General features: G+C 44.5%; 1 protein-coding gene across 1 annotated transcript in view; it reads right to left on the bottom strand.

The window, feature by feature from the left end:
* The window catches only part of ICA1L (islet cell autoantigen 1 like), a 57,064-nt gene that overhangs the window by 5,426 nt on the left and 25,195 nt on the right, over positions 1–26,443 (bottom strand). The window contains exons 6-11 of the mRNA XM_054044260.1: positions 24,760–24,958; positions 23,295–23,420; positions 21,255–21,353; positions 20,456–20,541; positions 19,452–19,501; positions 4,011–4,265 (exon numbers count right to left, since the gene is read on the bottom strand). Of these exons, the coding sequence (XP_053900235.1) occupies positions 4,011–4,265; positions 19,452–19,501; positions 20,456–20,541; positions 21,255–21,353; positions 23,295–23,420; positions 24,760–24,958 (815 nt within the window). The remainder of the gene's footprint in view (positions 1–4,010; positions 4,266–19,451; positions 19,502–20,455; positions 20,542–21,254; positions 21,354–23,294; positions 23,421–24,759; positions 24,959–26,443) is intronic.

The following is a 26,443-nucleotide window of genomic DNA, read 5'->3' as shown; positions in this document are numbered from 1 at the left end:
GGAGCACCAGGGTACCCAGTACATAAACCACAAGGGGTATTTTTCAATGGTGCTGCAAGCACTTGTGGATCACAAAGGACGTTTCACCAACATCAACGTGGGCTGGCCGGGAAGGGTTCATGATTCTCGCATCTTCAGGAGCACTACTCTGTTTAAACGGCTGCAGCAAGGGACTTACTTCCCGGACCAGAAAATAACCGTTGGGGATGTTGAAATGCCAATAGTTATTCTTGGGGACCCAGCCTACTCCTTAATGCTATGGGTCATGAAGCCATACACAGGCAGCCTGGACAGGAGTCAGGAGCTGTTCAACTACAGGCTGAGCAAGTGGTAGAATGTGCATTTGGCCGTTTAAAAGGTCGCTGGCGATCGTTACTGACTCGCTCAGACCTCAGCCAAACCAATATCCCCATTGTTATTTCTGCTTGCTGTGTGCTCCACAATCTCTGTGAAAGTAAGGGGGAGACCTTTATGGCGGGGTGGGAGGCTGAGGCAAATCGCCTGGCTGCTGATTACGTGCAGCCAGACACCAGGGCGATTAGAAGAGCACACCATGAAGCGCTGTGCATCAGAGAAGCTTTGAAAACCAGTTTCATGACTGGCCAGGCTACAGTGTGAAATTTCTGTTTGTTTCTCCTTCATGAAAACCCGCCCCCTTTATTGACTCATTCTCTGTAAGGAACCCACCCTCCCCCTTCCTCCAGCTTGCTTTCAAAGGAAATAAAGTCACTATCGTTTAAAAATCATTTATTCTTTATTAATTGATTATAAAAAGAGGGAGAGAACCCGGGTAGGGTTTGGGACGAGGATCGGCGGGAAGGAAAAGGCCACTAAAAAAAGGTTAAAAAAATGACAGTCTTTTGTTTGGGCTGTCCACTGGGTGGAATGGGAGGGTGTACGGAGCCTCCCCTCCCCCCCCCCCCGCGTTCTTACACGTCTGGGTGAGGAGGCTATGGAACATGGGGAGGGGGGTTATACAGGGGTTGTAGCGGCACTCTGTTATCTTGCTGCCGTTCCTGAAGCTCCACCAGACGCTGGAGCATGTCTGTTTGCTCACGCAGCAGCCCCAGCGTTGCATCCTGCCTCCTCTGATCTTCCTGCTGCCACCTTTCATCTCGAGCGTCTCTCCTCTCCTCACGTTGGTCCCTTCTGTCCTCATGTTGGTCCCTCCTGTCCTCACGTTCACTGGCTTCTTTCCTATACTTTGAAACCGTGTCCTTCCACTCATTCAGATGAGCTTTTTCACTGCAGGTGAATTCCATGATTTCTGCAAACATCTCGTCTCGCGTCTTCTTTTTCCGATGCCTTATCTGAGATAGCCTTCGGGACAGAGGAGGGAGGCTTGAAAAATTTGCAGCTGCTGGAGGGAGGGAAAAAAGGAGAGAATTTTTTAAAAAGATAAATTTTGCAGAACAATGCTTATACTCTTTCATGGTGACCAACACTATTCACATTACATAGTACATGTGATTTCTGTGCAAGGTTGCATTTTGCCTCTTAATATTGAGCGCCTGTGGCTTTGCTGCTAGAGATCACAGACGCAGGGCCGGGCAACAGAATTCGGCTTGCATGCGGCCCTGGTAAGCCATTGTCTTTCGGCTTGTGCACCCTCCTTTCCCACATACCAAGCAAAGCCCGTTGAGTGCTGTGGTTTTCCGGTTAACCTTCAGCAACAGAAAACAAACTAACCCCCCCGCCATCCAATTCTCTGGATGATCGCTTTATCCCTCCCCCCATCACGTGGCTGGTATCAGGGAAGATCCCTGCTAGCCAAATGCGAAAAGCTCTGGGCCAATTCCCACGCTTGGCTAACTGCAGGGAAGGATTTCTTTTCAGCCACAGGCAAACAGCCCAGTAGGAACGGCCACCTCTGTCCCCTTAATTAAATTCATGTATTTCAACCAGGTTACCATGAGCGATATCACTCTCCTGAGGATTACACAGTGAGATAAAGAACGGATGTTGCTTGAATGCCGGGATCATACGCTGCCAGGCTTTGTCATGCAATGATACCAGATTACTTGCTGCAAGCATGGCGTGGTTAAGTGTCCTACCATGGAGGACGGAATAAGGCTGCACTGCCCAGAAACCTTGTCGCAAGGCTTTTGGAGTACCTCCAGGAGAGCTTCATAGAGATGTCCCTGGAGGATTTCCGCTCCATCCCCAGACACATTAACAGACTTTTCCAGTAGCTGTACTGGCCGCGAATGCATCCCAAGTCCTCAGGGCAAAGTAATCATTAAAAAATGCTTGCTTTTAAAACAAGTTTTATATTTTAAAAGGTAAACTCACCTGAGGTCCCTTCCATGGGGTCATGGTCTTGGATACTGGCTTGGGAGGGTACTTCAGTCAGGCTGAGAAAAAGATCCTGGCTGTTGGAGAGAACAGAATGCTGGGTGCTCTCCGCAACTCGTCGTCCTCCTCCTCCTCCTCTTCCCTGTCTGCAGAATCCTCAGGTGTAGCTGATGAGATTATCCCCGCCTCGGAATCCACGGTCAGAGGTGGGGTAGTGGTGGCGGCCCCCCCTAGAACTGCATGCAGCTCGGCATAGAAGCGGCATGTCCGCGGCTCTGACCCGGAGCGACCGTTTGCCTCCTTTGTTTTTTGATAGGCTTGTCTGAGCTCCTTGACTTTCACGCGGCACTGATCTGAGTCCCTATTGTGGCCACTCTCCATCATGCCCTTGGAGATTTTTTCATAAGTTTTGGCATTTTGTCTTTTCGAACGAAGTTTTGCTAGCACTGAATCCTCTCCCCATATAGCGATCAGATCCAGTACCTCCCGTACGGTCCATGCTGGTGCTCTTTTTCGATTATCGGCCTGCATGGTTACCTGTGCTGATGAGCTCACTGTGGTCACCTGTGCTCTCCACGCTGGGCAAACAGGAAATAAAATTCAAATGTTCGCGGGGCTTTTCCTGTCTACCTGGCCAGTGCATCCGAGTTCAGACTGCTGTCCAGAGCGGTCAGAATGGTGCACTGTGGGTGCACTCCCGGAGGCCAATACCATCAAATTGCGGCCACACTAACCCTAATTCGAAATGACAATATCGATTTTGGTGCTACTCCACTCGTCGGGGTGGAGTACAGAAATCGATTTTAAGAGCCCTTTATTTCGAAATAAATGGCTTCATTGTGTGGATGTGTGCAGGGTTAATTTGATTTAACGCTGCTAAATCCAAATTAAAGTCATAGTGTAGACCAGGCCCAAGATAAACTGAAGGTAATCTGGATTTAGGCTTGTGTAACTGGAAACAGAATTTGCCCCAACACTTTCTTTGAATTTTCTAGAAGAAATTGGAAATTCTAGGGTAACTCAGATTCAGCAGTTCAGTTCAAAGTCTGTATCTGACCTTTTTATTATATTATAAAGGGCTAAAAATAAAAGCCAGAAAATATAAATGACTAAACAGTGTGTATTTTATAGATAGAATGTGTTATCACCAAAAATAAGGACAGTGGAGATTTTCTCAACATGTGCCATCAAGTTAGCAGATTTTGCTCATATTTTGTGGATTCAAAAGCACAATTGTATACATGACAAATTCAGGACTTGTGCAAGTCTTACCCACATAAATAATCCTTATTCATGCAAGCGGTCCCACTGACATTATGAGGGCTACTCACATAAGGTTGGAAGATCAAGACCTAATTTAATAAATTGCGGAGCTACGTGTTTCCAAATCTGAATTAATAGATTTTGGTTATGTCTATAAATTGCCAGAAGGTAAGCACGCTATTTTTGGAAAGAAGCAAAACTTTGTTATTGGAAAGGGTGATAATTTACAGATTTCCTGGCTGGATTAGTTAATATTCTGAGCTTCATCACGGCAGTACTTGCCCAACCTCTACTGCAATATCATTACTGCAAGACCGTTCTTTTTAGTCCCTAATACCCTTGCACCCAATCCTTCTATGGAAATTTTGCCATTATTGTCAAATGGAAGTAGCATCTGGCCTTTTGTACAAACATAAGAAAAGATCTGTAGTCTGAGTAATTCAGATGCTTACTACTGAAGCTTCCAGCAGCATGAAGGCCAAGGTCAAGGACTTGTGAAGGTAGGAATCCAGATGAACTAGGCAGAGGTTCTGACTCTGTAGCAGGATTCTGTGAAAGGAGACTGGTATGAGGACTCCCAAGCACGTTTTGACTTTCCTGGACGATCTCTCCAGCACTTGAACAGGGACTCAGTATGTTATCCAGGAATGACAGCTCTTTCTCAAAATCTTCTCCTTCCAAAGAATCTACCAGCAGATTGCTGGAAACTGAAGGAGGAAAGAAAATAAGTTGGAAGAGTATTTTTTGAGAAAATAATAGCAAAGACTGTGGTCCTTATGATTACTAAATTCCTGCTAACTTTTTAATATAAAATGAAGGGTCATATTTTGCTCTGTTACAAAGGTGTACCCATAAGTTCACTCTGACTTATACTTCTTTTATTGAAAGCAGGATTTGGCCGAAAATATTAATTCATATTGCACAGAAGACAAGATAACAATATACCCTCACATCTGCATGTGGTTTTACTGAAGTTAGTGGGTAGCTATGTTGGTGGGACACGCTCTCCCGCCGATATAGTGCTGTGTACATGAGCGGTTATGCCGCCAAAACTTATGTCACTCGGGGGGTGGGTTTTTTCACACCCCCGAGCGACAAAAAATTTGCCAAAATAAGTGCTAGTGTATACAGGCCTTCCTATGGATGTCTTAGTCTCCAAGTGAGCAATGGCTATTCCTGTGAGTCAAAGCCATGTAAGGGCATGTGACCCTGGACTCCATCTTGTGCCTGTACTTTTCCACAAACTGTGCTTTGGGCTTTGTTTGGGACAGTAACATTTCATCGACATGGGAAAGGGTATAAAGACCCTGGAAACATCTCCATTTTGTTTTCATTTCCTGCTTCACTTCTTTGGACAGGATTTCTAACAAGGCAGCTCTAAACAAGGACTGATGACCCCCAAGCTGTTTGGATAATTTCCAGAGATACTTCTGCAAACTAGCAGTTTATTCCATCATTGCTTCAAACCTGGTATAAGAACTGTGCAATCACTTGCATGCATGTGATTTGCTTAACCATTGTAATTCTCTTTCTTTTCTCTTATAAATAAACGGTTAGATTTTAGTTACTAAAGGACAGACAGCAGCATGATTATTGGGTAAGGTCTGAGTTATATACTAACCTGATTTTGTGGCTGATTTCTTGGGATCAGAAGAACCTTTTGTTTGATTAAACTGGTTGTCAATAACCACTCATAATTAAGTCTAGTGTCTGGGTGGTGAAATGCCTAAGGTGACTGCATTTTTGACTTCTTGTTAAGCAGTGTGGTGAGCCAGAAGTTTACTTTTGCTAACAACCACCAGTTTGGGGCTAAGTCTGCCCTATTTCTCAGCAGTTTGTCCTGAATCTGGCACCCTCAGTTGTGATCCACTGAGGCACGGTGACACCTCGTCTTTAAAATAACATCACACGTATACCCAGAACTGAACAGGGTATTCAAGGTGACGGTGTGCTATTGACTTACTGAAAATAGTATACTGCTATTGTATGTATTTTCTCTCCTTTTTAATACATCCTAATATCCTTCTGCATTTTTGACAACTGGTCAATGAGCTATTTTCATTGAGCAGTCCAAAGTGAGTACAGATCTCTTCCTGAACAACTACAATTAATTTATAATCCAGCAATGTGCGAGAGTAATACAAATTGTTCCTTTCTGTGAGGGTATTATAGACTCTTCAGCACCCAAAAGGGGGTGGAGGGCGCTCTGTGGTCATATTACACCACATCCCAGCTTCCCTAATGAAAGGAGGCAACTCCTTTCTCCTGGGAGGTAGAAATATAGGATCCAGAGGAAAGGGCAGTCAAGGAAAGGAGGCAAAAACAACTACACCTAGTTCTCAAAAGCACATCAAAGGCAGGTAGTCTCCTAGGAAGGTTGTTGCTGGTAGGAGACCAGTACTTTGGACTCCCCAAAGGATTGTTGCAGAACATGGGTGTTTATTTTGCATTATAAACCTTGTTTGAATAAGTAGCCTGAGGAATTGAGGGATTTTAGGAAGAGACTTAGTGAGCGTTGGCTTTAGAATAAATATTCAAGCCCTCTTTTCCAAAATTAGATTTTTTTCCCCCTGTATCAAAAAGGGTCACTTGTGTGTGGGAGTACTTTGAAATTTGGCCTGGCCATTTTCCACTGTGCATTCTCTTGCACTTATCTATGCTCAATTTTTCTGCCACAGTGTTGCCCAGTTGACTGACTTTATTGGATCCCTCTAAAGTTCCTGAGTCCGTCCTTCTTTTGACTAACCTAAATAATTGTCATCTGCAATTGTTGACCTTCACTGTCTATTCCATTTTCCAGATTATAAATAAATATATTCAACACTATTCATCCCAATATGGATCCTTGGAGTTATCCCACTATTAACCTACTTTCATGTTGAGAATTTACCATGTCTTAGTTTCTAATCCATGACAGAACTTTATTTTTCTCCCCGTGACTACTTAGTTGCCTTAATTGTCTGTCTCTCTTGAGAAACTTTTTAAGTGAACGAAGTAGGTCAGTGAACCAAGTAGGTCTTTATTTGGCTGAAAAAGCAGGAACTTGTTAGGTCTTTTTTTATACTCGGGAATTGCCCTGATTCAACAAACTGTGTAGATACAGGGGTGTTGACCCTTATATGCATACAAGGGCAAGCTCGAGTTTGTACCCATTATGCTAATCGGGGGCCATATAAACCATGATTAGCTCAATCCATCCTAAAGCTAGCTTGCCTTTGCCTACACTTAGGAGTCAAGTCACTGGTGCAGCTACAGACACTGCTAAATTGGGGCTATTTCATGTGTAGACAATGCCTTAGAGACAGTAGGGCTGGGCCTTGTAAAACAGCTTCATTAAGTGCAGAGTGTAGATATTATCAGACTTGCCGCCACAGTAGCACCTCAGAGTTATGAACACCTCGGGAATGGAGGTTGTTTGTAATTCTGAACAAAACATTATGGTTGTTTTTTCAAAAGTTTACAACTGAACATTGACTTAATATAACTTTGAAACTTTATTATATAGAAGAAAAATGCTACTTGTAACCATCTCAATTTATATGAAATAAGCACAGAAAGTTTCCTTATCTTGTCAAATCTTTTTTTAACTTTCCCTTTATTTTTTTTAGTAGTTTACGTTTAACACAGGACTGCACTGTTTTATCTTTTTTTTGGTTTTTGTTTTGTTTTTTGGTCTCTGCTGCTGCCTCATTGCATACTTCTGGTTCCAAATGAAGTATGTGGTTGACTGGTCAATTTGTAACTCTTAGATTCTACTATATATGTTCCTTTACTTGCTACTCTTGGGCTCATATACTGCTTGGCAAAAATCTATCAATTCACATGTAAATTCACATTTAATGTTTGTTTCAGTATAATATGGTTGTGTTTACTAAGCCATCTAGGGTACAGAGGTGGGATGTAAGCTTGTATATGTATTTCTAATTGAGGACCCCCTGATGCTGCACTTTTAACTATTTTTTTAAATCTAGGACTTTTTTTTTTTTTTTTTTTTTTTTTTACTATGACTGATCCCACCAGGCCACCACATAGAGCTGATCATTCTGTAAAAGGGTCTTAAAAATAAGTGTTCACAAAAATTAGACACATCCTAATATCAATTTTTTTAAGAAGTGTTTAATTTGATGTTAACTTTCTCCATATACTGAGATTTCTTAACTTTCTCATGGCTAAAAAGCTTAGATTCACAAAGCTCATTGATCTGAAATTTTTCTTCTTCTGTCTCAGGAATAAAAACCGGGGGCGGGGGGGGCCCTAAGTCGAGAGAACGATCCAGAAAAGCTGCAAAGTAAAGGCAGCAGCACAGATGACATTCCCAAAAGAATGGATCCAGTTTAATCACTGTTATTTTTTTAAAAGTTCATATATAAAATGTAGACAGTGAATAGTCCACTGCAGAGAAGGATATTGTTATCCTACCTAAAAAAACCCCAAACTTTACATCTTCATAGTGTTCCTTAAAAAGGATATTGATTAATTTGATTTTTAGTCTCCACTGTTTGCAATATCCTCTTAAATAATAAAAATATTTTCTGTACCCATTAGTTTTGTCTTGTTTTATATTAAGCAAATATAGATATTTTCCCTCTATTCCCCCAGAGGTGGATTTCACCCTTTGGAATAAAGAGTGTGCCCCTCTTAAGAAACACCTACATTTATTTAAAAAACAAACAAAAAAATAATTATCATGGTGGGTTAAGGTAGCCCAACGCTTCCCATTTTAACACTGTTTTCAGTTGCTTATAAATCTGCCAAATTTTAACAGTTCAGGCTGAAATTTCCCAGGCTGCATGTCTGCCTCAGTACGAACATTTTGGGATAGTTTCAGCAAAAATAGTTTAACCCTTTCCAAGAATGAGATTTGGGAAAAACACATTGTTTTGCCCATTTTTCCAGGGTCCTTACTACGTATCCTCTCCGTCCATGGCCTTCCCCAACACACACACACACACACACACACACACACACACACACACTTTGAAAGGGGGTACTTCCCCCTTTTAAGAAGCACCTTATATTTACTTTAAAAAAAAAACAGGAATTGCATGAGTGGACTGAAAAAAATTGTTTTTGTTGCTTGTGTAGGGGGACTGTTGCCCCCTTACTAACACTCAGTGGGGGGGTTTTGGTTGGTATCTCCCAGCCCTAAAAGGGGAAGGGTCGATGGCAATTCAGGAGCCTGAGACTGACAGTCCCCAGGAATAATGGGGAGAGGCCAATGCTCCAGATCAGCCTGATTGACAGGGCAGGCAGGCTAATCAGGGAGTCAGGAGGCCAGGGTGGGTTCCGTCCTCCGTGTGAACTGGAATTGCCTGGGTCAGACAGAGTGGGGCCGAGCTAAGGAGAAAGCAGGGGCCCGAGCTAAGAGGCTGGAAGTAGAGCTGCAGCCCCAAAGCCAGAGCACAGCCCAGAGAGAGCAGAGCTGCCCTGGGAGCAGAGCTGCAGCAACCAGAGCCAGAGGGGCCAGACAAGCAGCCAGGAAGCAGGTCAGAGCTGGGAGTGGAGTCACAGAAGTAACCTGCAGAGCAGACCTGTTCTGGGGGCAGAGCTGCAGCCACCAGAGCCAGAGAGGCCAGAGAAGCAGCCTAGGGAGCTGAAGGCAGAGCAGCAGCAGCTGCAGCCGTGCTAAGGCCGAGTGGGGCTGGAGCAGTTCGGAGCTGGGTGCAGTGAGCAGCCAGGAAGAGGAGGGGGACCCTGGACAGTGGGCCCAGCACAGGGAGACACCTCAGCCAAGAGGCCTTGCAGGCCAGACTTGGAGGGGGGATCGTAACCCTGACAGGGCGGGGGTGATGCTGGGAAAAAGGGTCCTGCCACCTAGAGCCTGAGAGCGTGTGGCCACCGCCAGAGCAAGTGTCCAACCCGCAGCGTCTCTGCAGCACAGCCAGGGCCTGAGAAGGAGCCTGGGACCTACAAGGAACAGACTGTGAACTGCCCTGATGTTCCAGAGACACTGTTTGTGATGTTCCCTGCCACAGAGCGGGGTGATGTGTTTTCCTTTAACCTTTCCCATTTTTCCTTATTCTTTTTTAAAATTAATTGTTAATTAAACAACTTGTATTTGCTTTAAATTGTATGAAATGATCAGTGGGTCAGGGAGGTGCCCAGTGCAGAGAGAGTACCCCGGAGTGGGGACACCCTAGCCCCTGTCCTGGGTGACCACAGCAGGGTTGGGGGTCAGGCCCCCCAGGAATCCTGGGCCCAGCCTTGTCGGGGGTTACGAGGATTCTGCCAGACAGGAGAGTGGAAGGGGAGTCCTCAAGGGCAGGGAGGCCTCTGGGTAAAGGAAGTGGGAGCGAGGACTCAGATCCTTTCGCTAGCCCACTTCACCGGGGTAGTGCAGAAGCCAGGAAAGTTCCCCACAATAGCGGGACCATTCCCCCGCTTACACTTGCAAAAGTAGTGGCTTCCCCTCCAGTAAGAGTGGGAGATTTATTTTTAAAGATGGAGTACCCATGTGTAATCTATGCAGCTCTTTAATAGAAACAATTTAGATTGATCTGCAGAAGCCATCGGTTAGGGCCTTCTAGTCCAGTTTTAGAAAGAGCTCTCTATAGAGATTTATACTGCATATGTAGTTTATAATAACCAAAGAATAAATCCTTTGTATCTACAACCATAGTTTTTATTCCATAGTTACACAGTTTATTCTATCTGTTTAGCACTTTTGGCTTCCTCAATTTCCTTCTAATCCATCTCCAGTGGGACTACTGTGAACATTCCAATCCTCTGAGCAGCTTTCTGTTAGCCGCTGTTAAAAGTAAGAATAGAAACATAAGTGTTTTCTCAGTTTTCTTCCTAAGTATGGATCAGGTAAACACTGAGAGCCAGATTCTTCTCAGTACCAGTTCTATTCCACTGTATCTCCACTAACTTTAATGGAGTCACCCATCATTTACAGCAGTGTAAGAAGACGATCAGACACAGGGACTGCAAATTACTTTGGTCCAAGACTGGAAATAGTCAGTCTTGGATGAGGAAGTTACTCACCTTATGCAGTAACGATGGTTCTTCGGGATGAGTGTCCTGATGGGTGCTCCACTGTAGATGTATCTGCATCCCTGAGCTGCTGATCAGAGAACTTGGGTAGCAGTGTCCATTCAGCCCGTGCATGCGCCACCCTCTCATGTTCTGCCACGAGGCTAACCAGCGCTGCACATGTGAACCCTCCTCAGTTCCTTTCCTACTGCAGAGTCATTGACAAGAACTCCAAAGCAGAGGGGAGGAGGGTGGGTCGTGGAGCACCCTTAGGGGGACACATCTTTGAAGAACCATTGTTACTGCACCAGGTGAGTAACTACTACTACTTCTTTGAGTAGTGTCCCTATGGGTGCCCCACTGTAGGTGACTGCCAAGCAGTACTCCTCACTGGAGGCTGGGGCTTCTGAGTTGAGTCTGTTATAGATAATAGCACCGTGGTACCAAATCTGGCGTTTGCAGCAGAGTCCCCCAGGATGGCATAGTGCTCTGTAAAGGTATGTGCAGATGCTCAGATAGCTGCTCTGCAGATTTCTGATCTAGGGATACCTTTGGAGAAGGCAATGGATGAGATGACCGATCTCGTAGAGTGTGAAAGTATTGAAGATGAGGGTGTTACGCTGCAAATCTGGTAACAGAGTTTGATACAGTTCAAGACCCATTTGGAGAGTCCCTGAGCTGAAATCACTGTGCCTATCTGCAATGGAGAGGAAGAGTCTCTGAGATTTTCTAAAAACTCTTGTCTTGTCCAAATAGAAGGCCAAGGCTCGCCTCATGTCAAGCATATGGAGGATGGTTTCCCTAGTATCCTGATGAGGTTTGGGATAAAAGGTTGGAAGGTGAATGAGTTGGTTCATGTGAAGTGCAGAAGTCATCTTGGGAGTGAACTTCGGATGTGGTCTAAGCATGAAGAACACTGTAAAGGGGGTGTATACCATCCGAGCCCCTGTTTCCCTTATCCTTCTTGTCAAGGTGACGGTGATCAGGAACGCTGTCTTCATGGAGAGATGAGTTAAAGGACAAATGACCATGGGTTCAAACAGCGGTTTGGTCAGTCCTTTTAGTACTAGGTTGAGATCCCAAGAGCTTCGCTATGCCTTTGAGAAACCTCTTAGTAGTCGTGTCGGAGAAAACTGAGTACCTTACTGCCTGTAAGTAGAGTTATCGGTGGACATAGCACTAGTTGTGACAGGTAAGGATACCATGTCTGTCTGGGCCAGCTAGGAGCGGTCAATATGATGTTTGCTTTTTATTTTCAAGAGGACTTTCAGTAATAGAGGGAATGGGGGAAAGGTGTAAAGAATGCCCTTGCCTCATAAGAGGAGGAGAGAGTCCCCCAGGGAGTGTTGTCCAATCCCCACTCTGAAGCAGTACTGTGGACACTTCTTGTTTTGGTAAGTGGCAAAGAGGTCTATTGTCTGTCTCCCATTGCCCCCATTTATGGTCATGTGGGAATTTGTGACTGAGACTGTCTGCTGTCGTGTTGTGCACTCCCAGTAGATAGGCCGCTGAAATTATGACATTATGGGAAATGCACCAGTTCCATAGCTTTCGTGCTTCCGTGCACAGGGAGGGTCATCTAGCCCCTCCTTGTTTCTTTATGTAATACATGCAGGCCATGTGGTCTTTTTGTGCATGCCTCTGATCAGCTGGATGAAGTGAGCAACCGCATTCCCTGACTACTCTGAGTTTGAGCAGGTTGATGTGAAAGCATGTCTCGGATGGAGACCACTTGCCCTGCACTGAGAGATTGTTGAGATGTGAGCCAAATCCTATGAGGGATGCGTTAGTAGTCAGGGGCAGGCTGAACAAACGGGATTCCCATGCAGACATTTATTGGGTCTTTCCACCAATTCAAGGATTGTTTGATCTTGGTGGGCATCGATAGTAGCTTGTTTATGTTGTCTCTGTTCAGTCTGTAAACCGAACCATGCTTGGAGTCATGAACTATAACCGATGTGCCCATGGTCAGATGCCCCAGAAGCTGGAGGCAGTGTCTGGCTGAAATTTGGGGGCTGGATTGCACTGTCTCTAAGAGCATGGAGAGGCTGAGGAATCTGTGATGTGGGAGGAGTGCCCTTGCCCGGATGGAGTCGAGGTCTGTACTTACGAATTCTAACCTCTGTTCTGGCGTTAATGTTGATTTTTGTGCATTGATTTGTAGGCCCAGATTCTGGAATGGATCCAGTGAAGTATGGATGATTGGTTGGGCTTTGACAAAGGAATGTGCCCTGAGGAGACAATTCTCCAAGTAAAGATAAATCGTGATGCCCTTGGAGTGTAAGTGGGCTGCCACTACCGAGAAGACCTTGGAGAATACTCTGTGGGCTGAAGAGAGGCCAAAAAGGGAGTGCTCTGTACTGGTAGTGGTCTTGGCCTAGTGTAAATCATCTGTGACTTGGTATGGTTGAAATGTAAAAATACGCATCTTGAAGGTCGAGGGCCAAGAACCAGTCTCCTTTTTCTAACGCTGGAATAACTGTTGCTAATGTGACCATTTAGAACTTCTGAGCCTTGACAAATTTGTTGAGCGCTCTGAGGTCTAGTATGGGCCTCCAACATCCCTTTTTCTTCAGTATCAGGAAGTAATGAAAGTAGAAGCCTTTGCCTCTTAGATGTGTGAGCACTGGCTTTATGGCTCCTGTGCTGAAGAGATAGTTTCTCTCCTGTTGTAGCAGGCTCTTGTGAGAAGGATCCCTGAAGAGGGATGGGGAAGCGGGGGAGGAGAGGTGAAATGAATGGAGTACCCATCTCAAATAATCTCCAGCACCCATTGGTTGTAGGTTATCCATTCCCAGGTGCTGCGGAAAGAGGTGAGATGGCATCCAAAGGAATGGGTGAGGTTTTCCAGCATCAAGTGGTGTTGAGAAGAGTGTTCTATGAGCACGTCAGCCAACTCGTCAAAACTGTCTCACTTTGAGGTGGAAGGTTGAGAGGAAGTAGGTTGAGATCTTGATGGTTTCTGTCTGGGGAACCTGGACTTCTTCCGCGGAGCTTCATATGACCTTTGAGATGAATATTGCGACGAGCAGAGTTTGAATGAGGGCTGAGGACTATACTTTCTTTTCTACTCAGATGTGTAGATCCCAAGGGATCAAAGAGTAGCCCTGACGTCTTTTAAGGTATAGAGGGAGGTGTTAGTCCTTTTTGGCAAACAGTTTTGTCCCTTCAAAAGGAAGATCCTCCTCAACTGTTTGAACCTCTTTTGGGAAGCCGGATAGGTGCAACCAAGAGGGTCATCTCATAATGACGGCAATAAAGATGGAACATTCCACCATGTCAGCTGCATCCATGGGCAGCGGATATCATAGGTACAGGAAGGCGTTGCCTTCCCAAACAGTCTGACGTCCCCTGCCCATGCTCCACCTCCAGGCCCCATCCTGCCTGCTGTTCTCTGGGGCAGGCAGGCTGTGGGCCGTGCTGTGCCACGCCACCCATCCTCCCAGAGCTGGGGTCGTGCTGCCCACCCATCACTGGGGCCAGGGGCACTCCGGCTGCACCACCCGCCTGTCGCTGGGGCCGGGGTTGCTCCGGCTGTGCAGCCCACCCAGCGCTGAGGCTGGCAGCTCGGCCAGGGGGCGCCTTCAGGGGCAGGCGGGCCAGCCAGGGGTTGGGGCAGGCAGCACAGTCTGGGGAGGCTGGGGCCGCATTGCCTGGCTCTCTCGGGCTGGGAGGGCTGGGGCCGCGCTGCTTGGCTCACTGGCGCTCCAGGGCTGGGGGGTGCTGGGGGCACTAGCCTGGAGCAAGGGCCAGCGGCCACAGTGGGGGCTGGGCTCCGGTGGGTGCAGAAGGGGCGGGGATTCAGGCAGAAGGGGCGGTCTGGGGGGGCTATTCTCCCCAAGCCAGGGCTTCACCCACCGCCCATGGCTGCATTGACTGCAGACTGAAGTGATGTCTTTGCCACCAGTTGGCCTTTATTGCTAATGGCCTTGAATTGTTCCTTGTGTGAATCTGGGAGCTGTTCAATAAAGGAATTGAGTTTGAATAGTTCTGGTAATCATATTTTGCCATTAGGGCTTGATAGTTTGTAATGCGGAATTGAAGAGTGGCTGAGGAGTGTGTTTTCCTGCCAAAAAGATCAAGGTGCTTCCAATGCCAGTTGTAGGGGGTGGCCCTTTGATTTAATCGTGTCCACTATGATTGAATTGCAAGGTGGGTGTGAGAAGAGGAACTCAGTATCTTTTGCCAGCACATAATATTTTTTGTTGGCCCACTTACATGTTGGAGGGACTGATGTAGGAGTCTGCCATGATTTTGGCAGTCCAAGAGAGCCTCATTAATAGGGAGGGCTATTCTGAACGAGGCAGAAGAATGTAAAATGTCCACTAGTTTGTGGTGACTTGGTCACCTCCAATAGTGGAATCTGTAGTGCCTTTGCCACCTGCTATGGCAGTTCCTGAAATAGTTTAGAGTCATCTGCCATCAATGGCGAAGGGAGCATCACCAACTGGTCTGGTGACGACGATGAGAAGTTAACCTGAGGGGTATCTTCCTCCTCAACTTCAGCCTCTTGTTCCTCCTTCATCTGTTCAGAGGGTTCAGATGCCCTCACAGCAGCAGCTGAAGGAGGATGTCTCCTTGGTTGCTGGTAGGCCACACTAGAGTTATGGAAAACATGTTGTTTTTGAGCCTGCCAGGAATCCCAGGAGGGCCATTGTGACGGTGGGAAGGGGACCAGTGGTTGGTACCCTGGCTTCCCAAACCAGGGAGGCTGTGGATAAGGTGGATCAGGTGGTTATGGTCTATAGTGGAATTGGGCACCACGTGGAGGGTGAGAAGAGCAGTGGGAGACCACTTCCTCTTGCTCATTTGCTGACTCGGAGGATGAAAAGGGTGGTGCATGACAAGAGGTCACCGGCAAGTCAAGAGCTCTGGGAAACTTGGTACCATGGCCCCAGTTCTGAGCAGATGTGAATCCGGTGTGTCAGACACTGAAAGGTCCATCACATACCAGAAGTCTGGCAGCACCGAAGGTGTCTGTTCCAGTATTGTCGGTGCTGAGATGTCTATACGAAGGTGTCGGTGATGTGGGCTTGGTAGTATGGCCTGTCGGTGCCCGGCGTACCATAAGCAGTATTGATGTTGATGTCAGTACCGGTGGTGCCTTCCCTGATGCAGATTTTCTATGTTTCTCACACCCAGACGGTATCAGTGGTTCCTTGCCTGTGCCTACTGGGTCCTTCGGCAACCCAACATGCTCAGTCAGGACAGTACTGTGAAAGCCCTGGGTACCAGATTTAGAAAGTTTCAGTGCCGTCGGTACTGATGATACTGATTGTTTTTGGCTCAATCGAGGCTTCTTATGGGCACTCATGGCCCTTTTCCCAGAGGCCTTACATGTGTGGCTTGTAGACATCACCTTGGGCTCATCTCCCTTAGATGTAGAGGGTTGTGGTGAGTTTTCCTGCCATCCGGGGTCTTGGTGCAGCTCAGATGGCTAAAGGGCTGCCTCCATGAGTTGGAGTTTAAGCCTCAGTTCTCTGTCCTTTCTGGATCTGGGCTTCAGTTGCTGGCATGAACCACACTTCTGTGGGATGTTTCTCTCCCAGGCTGTGGACGCATTGAGACTGTCCATCAGGCACTGGGATAGATGCCTTGCAACTCAGACACTTCTTGAAGCCCGGGGAGCCAAATATACCCTGTCCCAGAGGGTTCCCAGACAGGGGATTGAAGAAAGAACAAAGTCCTTTTTTTTGCTTTTTAAGGCAATGGCCAAATAAAGGATAAACAAAGTAAGAAAGAAAAAGAAGCTTCAAAAGGTAGCTACAGATTCACAATTCTAAAGAGGTAACAATGCCCTAACGGACAGCTAAAGTGCCATCTCTAGCCAGGGGCAGTTGAGAAGGAACTGAGGAGGAACTGGCAGAGCATGAGGGGTGGCGCATGCATGGGCTGAATGGACATTGCTATCAAAGGTTTCCGATCAGCAGTGGTGGGACGCAGACACGCCTACAGTAGAGCACCCACAGAGACACCACTCAAAGAAGAAACATGAAAGTTTTAAGGTCTGAAATTATGAGCTTCCATAGCTAGAACTACATGAGTTATACCACTGAGAAGATGACCAGTCATATACAATATTTATCCATAACCACAGCAGGGTTGGACCTTAAATTCATAATATCCTGCTTTAGCTAAAATAGCTTTTCTATAACTTTCAAGAATTAAAAAATATAATAGTATTAACTCTTCTCCACCCTGGGGTCTGTACATGATAATGAAGGCAACCAGGCAGAGGGCTATGGAAGAGCATCAATAAACATTTTAAAACTGCGTGTTTTCTAAAAATATCTTTTAAAAGATGGTAAATATAATCACCATAATGCATAGTGGCATAAAGAATTTATTGGCAATAGGGGCCATGATTCCTCCACAGGAATTTTTGGTCACCAGATCTGCCTTGTCACAGATACAGAAGTCCCTCCTCCAGCCCAACCACCATCACTTTTCCACAAGTCCACTTGGGCCCAGCACTGACCCTCCTCCAGAGGGTGCTGAGTCCTCCCTGTGTATCCTCTCTGTCCACTGCCTTCCCCAATAGATCTACTCAGAGACCTATGTAATACAAAGGGCTTGAGATTGTTCCTCTATTCCAGGGACTTTTTGGCCTGAGGGCCACATCTGGGTATGGAAATTGTATGGCGGGCCATGAATGCTCACGAAATTGGGCATTGGGGTGTGATAAGGGATGAGGGCTCCGGCTGGGTATGCAGGCTCTGGAGTGGGGCTGGAGATGAGGGGTTGGGGATGCAGGAGGATGCGCTGGGTTAGGACTGAGGGGTTCAGAGGGTGGGAGGGGGGTCAGGGCTGGGTCAGGGGTGCAGGCTCTGGGCGGCGCTTACCTCAAGCAGCTCCCAGAAGCAGCGGCATGTCCCCCCTCCAGCTCCTATGCGGAGACATGGCCAGGCAGCTCTGCGCGCAGCCCTGTCTGCAGGTGCCGCCCTTGCAGCTCCCATTGGCTGCTGTTCCCAGCCAATGGGAGCTGCGAGGGTGGCGCTTGAGGCAGGGGCAGCGTGCAGAGCCCCCTGGTTGCCCCTACATGTAGGAGCCAAAGGGGGCACATGCCGCTGCTTCCAGGAGCTGCATGGAGTGGAGCAGACCCCCGACTCCGCTCCCTGGTTGGTGCGCCACAGCACGGCAAGTCCCAGACCCTGCTCCCCTGCGGGAGCTCTAAGGCCAGATTAAAACGTCTGGAGGGCCGGATGCAGCCCCTGGACTGTAGTTTGCCCACCCCTGCTCTATTCTCTCTCTCTCTCTCTCTCTCTCTCTCTCTCTCACACACCCCCCCCACACCCCCTCCCCAAGTTGGATTTCACTCTTTGGAATAGAGTGCCCATCCCTTTTTAAGAAGCACCTTACATTTATGTAAAAAACAAAAACAATTATGGGGGGTGCAAGTGGCTCAACACTTCCCATAATCTGACTGTTTTCAGTTGCTTATAAGTTTGCCAAAGTTTGGCCCGTTGGATGTCTGCCTCAGGCTGAGCGTTTTGAGAAAGTTTCAGCAAAAATAGTTCAGCCTTTCCCAAGAATGATTAGGGAAAAATACATTGTTTTGCCTATGTTATTTTTTTTTTAAAAAAGCTTTTGTTCAGAAGCTGTACTGCCTACATGCTTTCAAATAAGGGCTTGAAAATGGGCTGGGGTTCCCCTGGGATCAAAGATCTGCCTTTTGCTGTTTGTATGAAAAAAAACCACACATTTGGCCAAACTATGAGCCTTTGAAAAATTTGTTTGCATATGCTCAATAGAAACTTGTTAGAAGTTGGCAGCTAAATGCTCAGAAGAGGCCATCTGCACTGAGCATTCTCTAGCCCAGCACTAAAAGGACTGAGCAGGACTTTCCCTGAAATTGCTGTTGTAGCATTGGGCTCAGGAACTGAGAGCAGGATGATTGCCTCACCTGTGTTCTCAACCCTAACCAGACAACGTGGAGGAGGAAGCTGCTGAGTCGGCTACAGAGGGGACAAGAGCTGGACTTAGAAACCTAAATGGGGAGACTAGGACAGGGAACTGGTGGGAAAGCTAGGATTGGGTAGTTAAGGAGACTGGGAGCCAGTGTGGGTGGAGGGGGAAGAGAGACTAGGAAGGGTGGGCAAGGAGACTGGGAGACATTGGGGGGCAGGGGGGCGGGGGGACTTGGAGCCTAAGATTGAACAAGGAGTTGGGGGAGACTGGGGAAGGCTGGGGTTGGCTGGCAAAGAGACTGGAACTGGAATGAGGAGCCAGGGAAGAGACAGAGTGAGAACAGCTCAGGCTGGAGGTGATGTGGCAGGAGTCAGGCTTGGAACGGAATAGGCAGAAGGATCTGTGACCAGGAGACATACTCCCCTTCAAACCCAGAATGGTTGAGGAATAGAACCAAAGATTCCCAAATGTCAATATTCCTCTGCTGTTAGCAAATACCTGTGAACCGCCCTCTCAAAGTTTGTGTCTCATTCCCCCTCTAGTGACTGGTTCACATAGAGGATGACAATCTACTACTGCTATTGGTTAGCTCAAGCGGCAGAGGTCTGTGCTGTGGATCAAAAGGTTCTAATCCTGCAGATGACCCCTCTGGATGTCGCTATGATTGCACTACATATGATGGAATATCTGGTTTTTGCATTGCTTTTTTATAAACCTAGGGAACTCATCCCTAGAGCACAGTCCATCGTATGAACCGAATGAGACTTCAGTCCTGTGGAAACAATTGTATCATCATGTATATGCACAAGGACGCTGAATTAAGGTTTTACAGGCATATAGTTTGTGTGTTTGTGTTTAAAGATATAGCATGTAAGATCAGGACTATAAAATACACATTGGTGTGTGGCAAGCTAATGGTTTTATAGGCATGAATTTGGAGTGACTTCATTACTTGTGTCACCCAATCAAATTACCTGAAATCCAAAATATACATGTATTTAACATCTTACCTGCTTCACTTTCCAAATGGATAGAAGTTTCCTCATCCAACAAAATTAACCTGATTCAAAAACCAAAGAGAATTGGTCAGATTGAGCACTAAGATGCAAGATGTGTTGAAATGTTAGTGGCTCAACGCCAAAGAGAGAATTAAGGCCTACTTTTCCTTTCGCTAATGTTGTTTTACATTTAGGTAACTAAGAATTTCAATGAGGTAGTTCTGGCTTTACACTGGTATGAGTGAGAGGAAAATCTGGCCCCTTGTTTCAAAATGTACAGGGCTAAAGCCAGATCTTGAACAGGCTGAACTCCCTTAATTCCCAATAAGTGATCAGCACTTCTATAAATTACACCATTTATTAAATGCCTAACTATTGATTTAGAAGTCTAACATTAGGCAGTCATTTTCAGACCATCCTGGCCTGTGTTCATTTTGTATTTTTACTTTTTAAATTAACTTCTCTGTGCTTGGTGATCTTAAGGTAATGGAAACTGATCAAGACAATGTAGTGAGAAAATGGTATTGACCGATATATAGAGAGTAACGCATATGAGCTAATATCTATTTACTATATCTGTTTTGTTTTTATTAAGATTGCAATAGGTCCTAAAACATGTTACAGATTGACACATTTCTTATAAACAACTGTGTAACTTTGCAAACTTTGGCAAAGTTGTGTAACATTTTTTGTTTAACATATATAAATTAATAAACAAGTTATCATCAAAGAAGGTCTAATCTGGCTAAGAACACTGACTACAAACAATTATTTTAACCTGATGAGATGTTTTTGGTGGAGGGCAAAAAAAACAGAAATAAAAAAATCAAGAAAATGCCAAAGTGGAAAAAGAATGAAAAGGGTTTTAAAATGGATGTTGGAGAAGAAAGTAAGTTTATATATTATTATTTATGAATACTAGGAAGCAGAGACCCTCTTCCTAATGCCCACACCAAACAGGTTCAACGTATGTTTTTAATCCTCTACAATCTCTCATCATTTTTCTTCTTGCTTACTTATCAAGGTTTGTATTGATGGTGTCTTTCTCTATCTTCTCTTTATGTTCTTCGGTGGGATTGTTTAGGGAAGGCTCCTGTGGTTGCTGAGAAGTGGAGAAAATATATTTTGAGAGGAAACTGATGATATCTACAAATGCACCTCTCCAGTCTAATGATTTGAACACAGTAATCTATGTAGCAGTAACTTCTCTCTCAATTACCTGGTTGTAACAACCATTTTTTGTAATTAAGAAATTCTGGTTACACTTTGATGCTGTGACTGTAGTTACACTGTAATATCACAGATGCACTAAAATTTTGGTCATACACTTTATATAAAGATTCCATTTAAAAAGATTAATAGATATTTTAGGCATGTTCCAGACATGAGTAGTATGTGTTATAGATTATTATGAGCACATCATTAGACGGAGTTATAGGTCATGGATAGTAATAAGAGATCTGTTGGGCTCTATAATATTCTAACAATTAACCATTTATTAAATATCACTTATTTATTAGCTCCTTATATATTCCATTTTTATAAATGGAACCTTAATATAAAGTGTGACTACAGGGTTTTTTGCTTTTCTTTTGTTTTTTAAATAAAAATCAGATAAATGAACAACTTATTTATCCATTTGATAAACTTGCAAAATGAGCATGGGGAATGGACTGGTTTGTGCCAGACTTGTCAGTAGTTTAATTCTAGACAAATAAATTACAATTATTATTTGAATTTGAAATTTACTTCTCCAAAAAAATAGTTTTCATTTCAAGAACCTTATATCTTACAGAAATAACATGAAAACTTCACCTCAAGTGCAACAGAGTGATATGGGTGGACACCTATGAACTCCTCATGGATCTTGGACATCAGTCCTGCTGTCTTCTTGCAGAAGTGCAAAAGGGTTATCTGGGAAGGAAAAGTCAAAGAAGATATTATACAGACTTACCTCTGACAGCTATTTATATCATTATTTCCCTGTCTCCTTCGACATAAGCAAATTCTAAACAAATTGGGAGTTCTTCCCAATCCTGAATCTCCCATTTCAGTAAGAATGATATGTAAGGGATGTTTCAAGATGGAAACGTGTAACTCTATCCTCCCAGCCATCTGTTCATAGGACTTTGTATGTTCCACAGAGAGAAGAATTGCTTCTGAAACTACAGTCTTTTCTTCCAGATATTGCTGTGGAGAGGACAGGACAGAGAGAAAATAGAAAAGTTCACTAGTATGAAGGAGCACAGACTCTTCTGTTGAGAGAAAGATTGGAAAGGAGGATTTCTCTCGGTCCACGATATCTTTTGGAACAATTTTGCAAAACCCCTGCCATTTTTTTATTTCAACAAGGATGAAAAAATGTATAAATATGGACACTCTCCTCTTAACAAGAAGCCCAAAAATGTGCAAGATTCTCCATTTTGAGGGTTCCTGCCAGAAGCATGCTTACTTGTGAAACACTCAAGTGCCAGCACATTTGCAGTGAGCAGTAAACTAGGGCTGGACAGGAGTGACTTGAGACTCACTGATTTTTCAGCCTGCGGAGTTAGGGGGAGAGTAGCAGTGAAAAGGATTGATATTGGATGGAGGAAGATTTATCTAAACCAGGAAAAAATTGTTTAGGTTCAGTTTATTTCAGGGATCAGGTTCGTTCTTATAGCTTGAACTGGTTTTCTTGTCCAGGGGCCATTGTAATCCATCCAGAAGGCTTTAAGAGCTGCTCCCATGACAACTGACGAGCAAAGCCTTTTGGGTTCACTTCAGGTAGGAAGGCAGGATGGAGAATTAGGCTTGGGAGTTCTGAGAATATCAGAAGCAGTGTAGGTGGCAGAAAATAAACACAGCTGAGCAACAGAATCCAGGCACGTACTTCTGCTCAGTTAAGCTTTGCATGGAAGCACAAGCTCTTCGGTTAGAGGTTCTGTTTTGATAGCTGAATCTGTGGAGACTGTGTTACAGTAACTTTAGGGACAAAGTGAGAAAATGGCTATACAACATCAATGGCAACATTTGCCTTCAAAAAAAGTCCTGTTAATTAGAACTAAGACTCCCATCTTTCTATAGCATATACACCTCTAACCTGATATAACGCGACCTGATATAACACGAATTCGGATATAACACAGTAAAGCAGCGCTCCGGGGGGGGGGGGGGGGCGGGGCTGCGCGTTCCGGCGGATCAAAGCAAGTTCAATATAACGCTGTTTCACCTATAATGCGGTAAGTTTTTTGGCTCCCGAGGACAGCATTATATCGGGGTAGAGGTGTATATGTTTCCACCTAAATGCCTTTCTTCAATACATATTTCTAGTTTCCATTCCGTTCTCTCCTATTTTCAGCTCATTCTGGAGTTTTCTCCAGATGTTGCTAAAATTCAAAAAGCACTGAAATGAGGAAAATGGGCACTTGTAAGTTGGATGGATCACAAACTTCTTGAGCCTGATCCACCACAGCATTGCTTCAGCTTCATGGCAATTTAACTTCATGCCTTTACTCTCTAAACCTGGGATACAACACAGCCTCTTATAAAATAGAAATTCTTCCAAGAAATCCCAATGGAAGGTGCTAAAGCATTGTCTGTACGAGTTTGCTATGTATTTCAAAATGTTATTGCAATATTTATAAATTAATCAGTATGTGTATTGAAATGCTTCCTTCACAATGGAGATATCGACCATCAACTATGTCCTGTAAATATCAGAAGAGAGGATGCTATCACCAATGCATTGCTGCTTATAAGACCTTGTTCACTTCTTGCTCTGGTTTAACAACTTCATTTTCCCACATTATATCAAAAAGTTAGATTTCCTTCAAATATCCAGGATAAGGCATTCTGCAAAGCTAACATGGATACCTGATAGATAGCAAGGGAATGCGACAACATATTGCAGCGACTAGCTCCAAGTAGATCCACCTTCTGACAGACATCCATTTTCAACTTGTCAAACTGGGCTTTGGTATTTTTCACTTGCGTCTGCACCTAGAACCATGAAAGTTGAAATATATAATAGCAAAAGGAGATCATAGCTATGTGTGTGTTTTGCAGAAAAGAACCCCTGAAAATGTTTCACAGTCCTAGTATGTATAGCAGTTTCATCCTGGAGAATCTATACACTCAAGATTGCATGGCAATCTGTAGGAGTAATTTGTAGGCCCCATTGTTATAGGTATTGCACATGCACACATAATGTAGAGATTGTCCCTGCCCTAAAGAATTTATAATAAAATGTCAAAAACCCTAGAAATTAGCTGCTAATTATGTCTGCCAAAATGATAAAAATATCCTGTTTATATGCAAGAAAGTAATGTTAAAGTTGACATAGCATTCAGATAAACACAGGAAATTCAGAAATCCACAGCACCTTTAATTGCCCACTTGCAGGAATTCACTACAATCTGGTCTTGTGACTGCATACAGGGGCACTATCTGATAGTAAGTAAGGAGTCTGACTTCCCTTCACCCCACTCTTTGGTCAGGGAAAGTGCTAAAAGAATAGTTGCAGGAAGGCTAGAATGAAGAAGGCAAGGCGCTACACCTGAGTTGGGAAATCTTTATGATGTATATTTTTTGCTTATGGTAACGTGCTTTGATTTTTGCTGATAAGCACCTTCTCCTGCTTCAATAATCAATAATTTTTTTTTCCTGACTTCCCTCAGCAGCTTACATGTAGTGTCAGGGATTTTAAAGCAAGAAGGAGAATATATGTACGCTAACAACATGGAGCAGAAGAACCTAATGAAGTGGTAAAAGGAACAGCAACAGAAAGAAGAAAAGCAACATCAGCTCCAGTAACTTATGCAGTGGCAGCAGCAACACCACCACCAACAGAAATTGAGATGATGAGGCAAGCTGCTTTGCTTGTCAAGAGAGGTGATCTGTCTTCTGTTACCCTTACAGGAGGAGGGTTTTGAACCAAAATGGAACCTCTGTATTATAATGAAGATCATACAGTATTCTGTTTTTCAATTATACTGTATTTTATAACTAGTAAGTCACATGACCTTGTATTGTGTGACCACATGATTTACTGTAATCAAATACTAAGACATGTTTCTACTAAGAAAACTTAAAACATCCTACTGGTGCATCCTAGTATAAAAGACAAGGCTGTGGTGGCCAGACACACCCGGCTGTGGTGGCCAGACACACCCAGCTGTGAGCTCTGTGCCTGGAGTCCAGGCAGCTCCCAGGAGCCTCGGTGCAGCTGCTAGGCTCCCCACAGCTGAAATGGTACTGTACATGGTTTGTCCTTGTCGACACTTGCAACTAAACCACGTTCAGTGGCACCCATTGCTAGCAAGAAGAAGGAAATAAATACTTTTCTGAATTTCTCCATTTGCTTGCAGGTGTCAGGATCCAGTTCTTGGGACACATCCTTCATCCACAGTAAGGCCCCTCTGTATTCTATGCGGGCCTGCTCCATACGATCAATTGTTAACAAGGTATCAGACACAGCCCTGTGACTGAATGTTGCCAGTTCCTGCCCAAGGCGAGACAAGGGGGTACAAAGGGCTACCCTGGAGGTAAAAGAAATGAACAAGTAGAATGGGTTATATGCCAAATGCAAATACATATTCGGTTGTGGGGGAGAGCTGGGAGGAAACAAACAGTAAATTCCAATAGGAGACAAGCTACAATTTTTGTGTATGTGTGACTATATGTTTTGGTGAATGCTTTCTTGCATGGCCTGACTCTGAAAGGTACTGACCACCTCCTGCTAGATGCCCTCTGAAGTGAATGGAGCTTGCCATTTTGCAGGATAAGACCTAGGGTACATGACTACACTGCAGCCATAAGTGTAGTTTGCAGCTTATGTAGAGGTACGCGTACGCATGCTAGCCATACTCTAGCTCAGGGCTAGTCAACAGCTGGACCATGGGCCAAATCCAGACCACCAGATGTTTTTGAACAGACCACAAAATCTTTTTATTTACTTATTATTATCATTATTGTTGTTATCTTTGTATTATTCTCTCTAGAGTCCGGACCTTGACTATACCTGAACCAAGAAATTTGGACCTTGACAAAAAATAATTGGTTACCTCTGCTCTAGCTGTACATACCCGTCTGAACCTCCCGAATACATACCCACTTGTGCAGCCTGTACTGAAGCCCATGCTCCTGCATCCTCAGTTCTATATTTAGTGGGCTAGATAGAAAAAAGCTAGCAAGAGTACATCTACACAAGCTGCCATTCACATGTGTGGCTGCAGTGTAGTCATACCCCAAAGTGGTCAAACGCTACAAATGCCAACATTCATAAAAGAGAATGGTCACACATAACTTAAAAGAAATGTAGCAAGCTGCCAGGACTGGAAGGGATGCATTCATGTAGTATTCATTTGGAATTCCCTTGTTTCAGAACACAAATGGAATTAAAATATCATACAATAGTAATGAGTAATGTTGTGCTCTTGGCATCACATACTAGACAAGCAGGTGAAGGTTCTGGTCCTGATAGCATGGGTGTATGTTTCTGCACACTAGCAGCAGTACTGTTAAAAATGTCTTCAACCTTCAGCTAGCTGAAAGTGGGCATTTATAACTTGACTGCATAACGGTTACGGTTTAACACTGCCTAAGCAACTCTGTTCTAAAGGCCCCTTTTCAGCTGTTTATAACTTGCCAAACTCTCAGCTGTCAGGCTGAAACTTGCCAGGTTTGGTTTCTACTTATGAGTGGACTTTTTTGGAAAGTTTGAACAACATAGTTGAACCATGTTTTTGAGAAAAGAGTATGGGAGAAAAAATACACCTTTGGCATAAAATATGTGTGACAAACCCACCTATTATCAAGGCTGCCCAATGCTTTCCATTATAAGACCACATTTTCAGTTGCTTATAAATTTGTAACACTGTAACCATTCAAATTTCCCATGCCAGGTGTATGCCTTAAGCTGAATTTTTTTTGAAAGTTTCAGCCAAAACGGTTCAGCCATTTCTGAGTATGAAGCAAGGGAAAAATAAGTTGTTTTGCCCATGTTATAAGAATTCTGGTGAGCA

The sequence above is a fragment of the Malaclemys terrapin genome, chromosome 11 (genome assembly GCF_027887155.1).
Source record: "Malaclemys terrapin pileata isolate rMalTer1 chromosome 11, rMalTer1.hap1, whole genome shotgun sequence".
NCBI classification, from domain to species: domain Eukaryota; kingdom Metazoa; phylum Chordata; order Testudines; family Emydidae; genus Malaclemys; species Malaclemys terrapin.
Note: the sequence above shows the minus strand (reverse complement) of the source record. Positions and strands in the feature narration are given on the sequence as shown.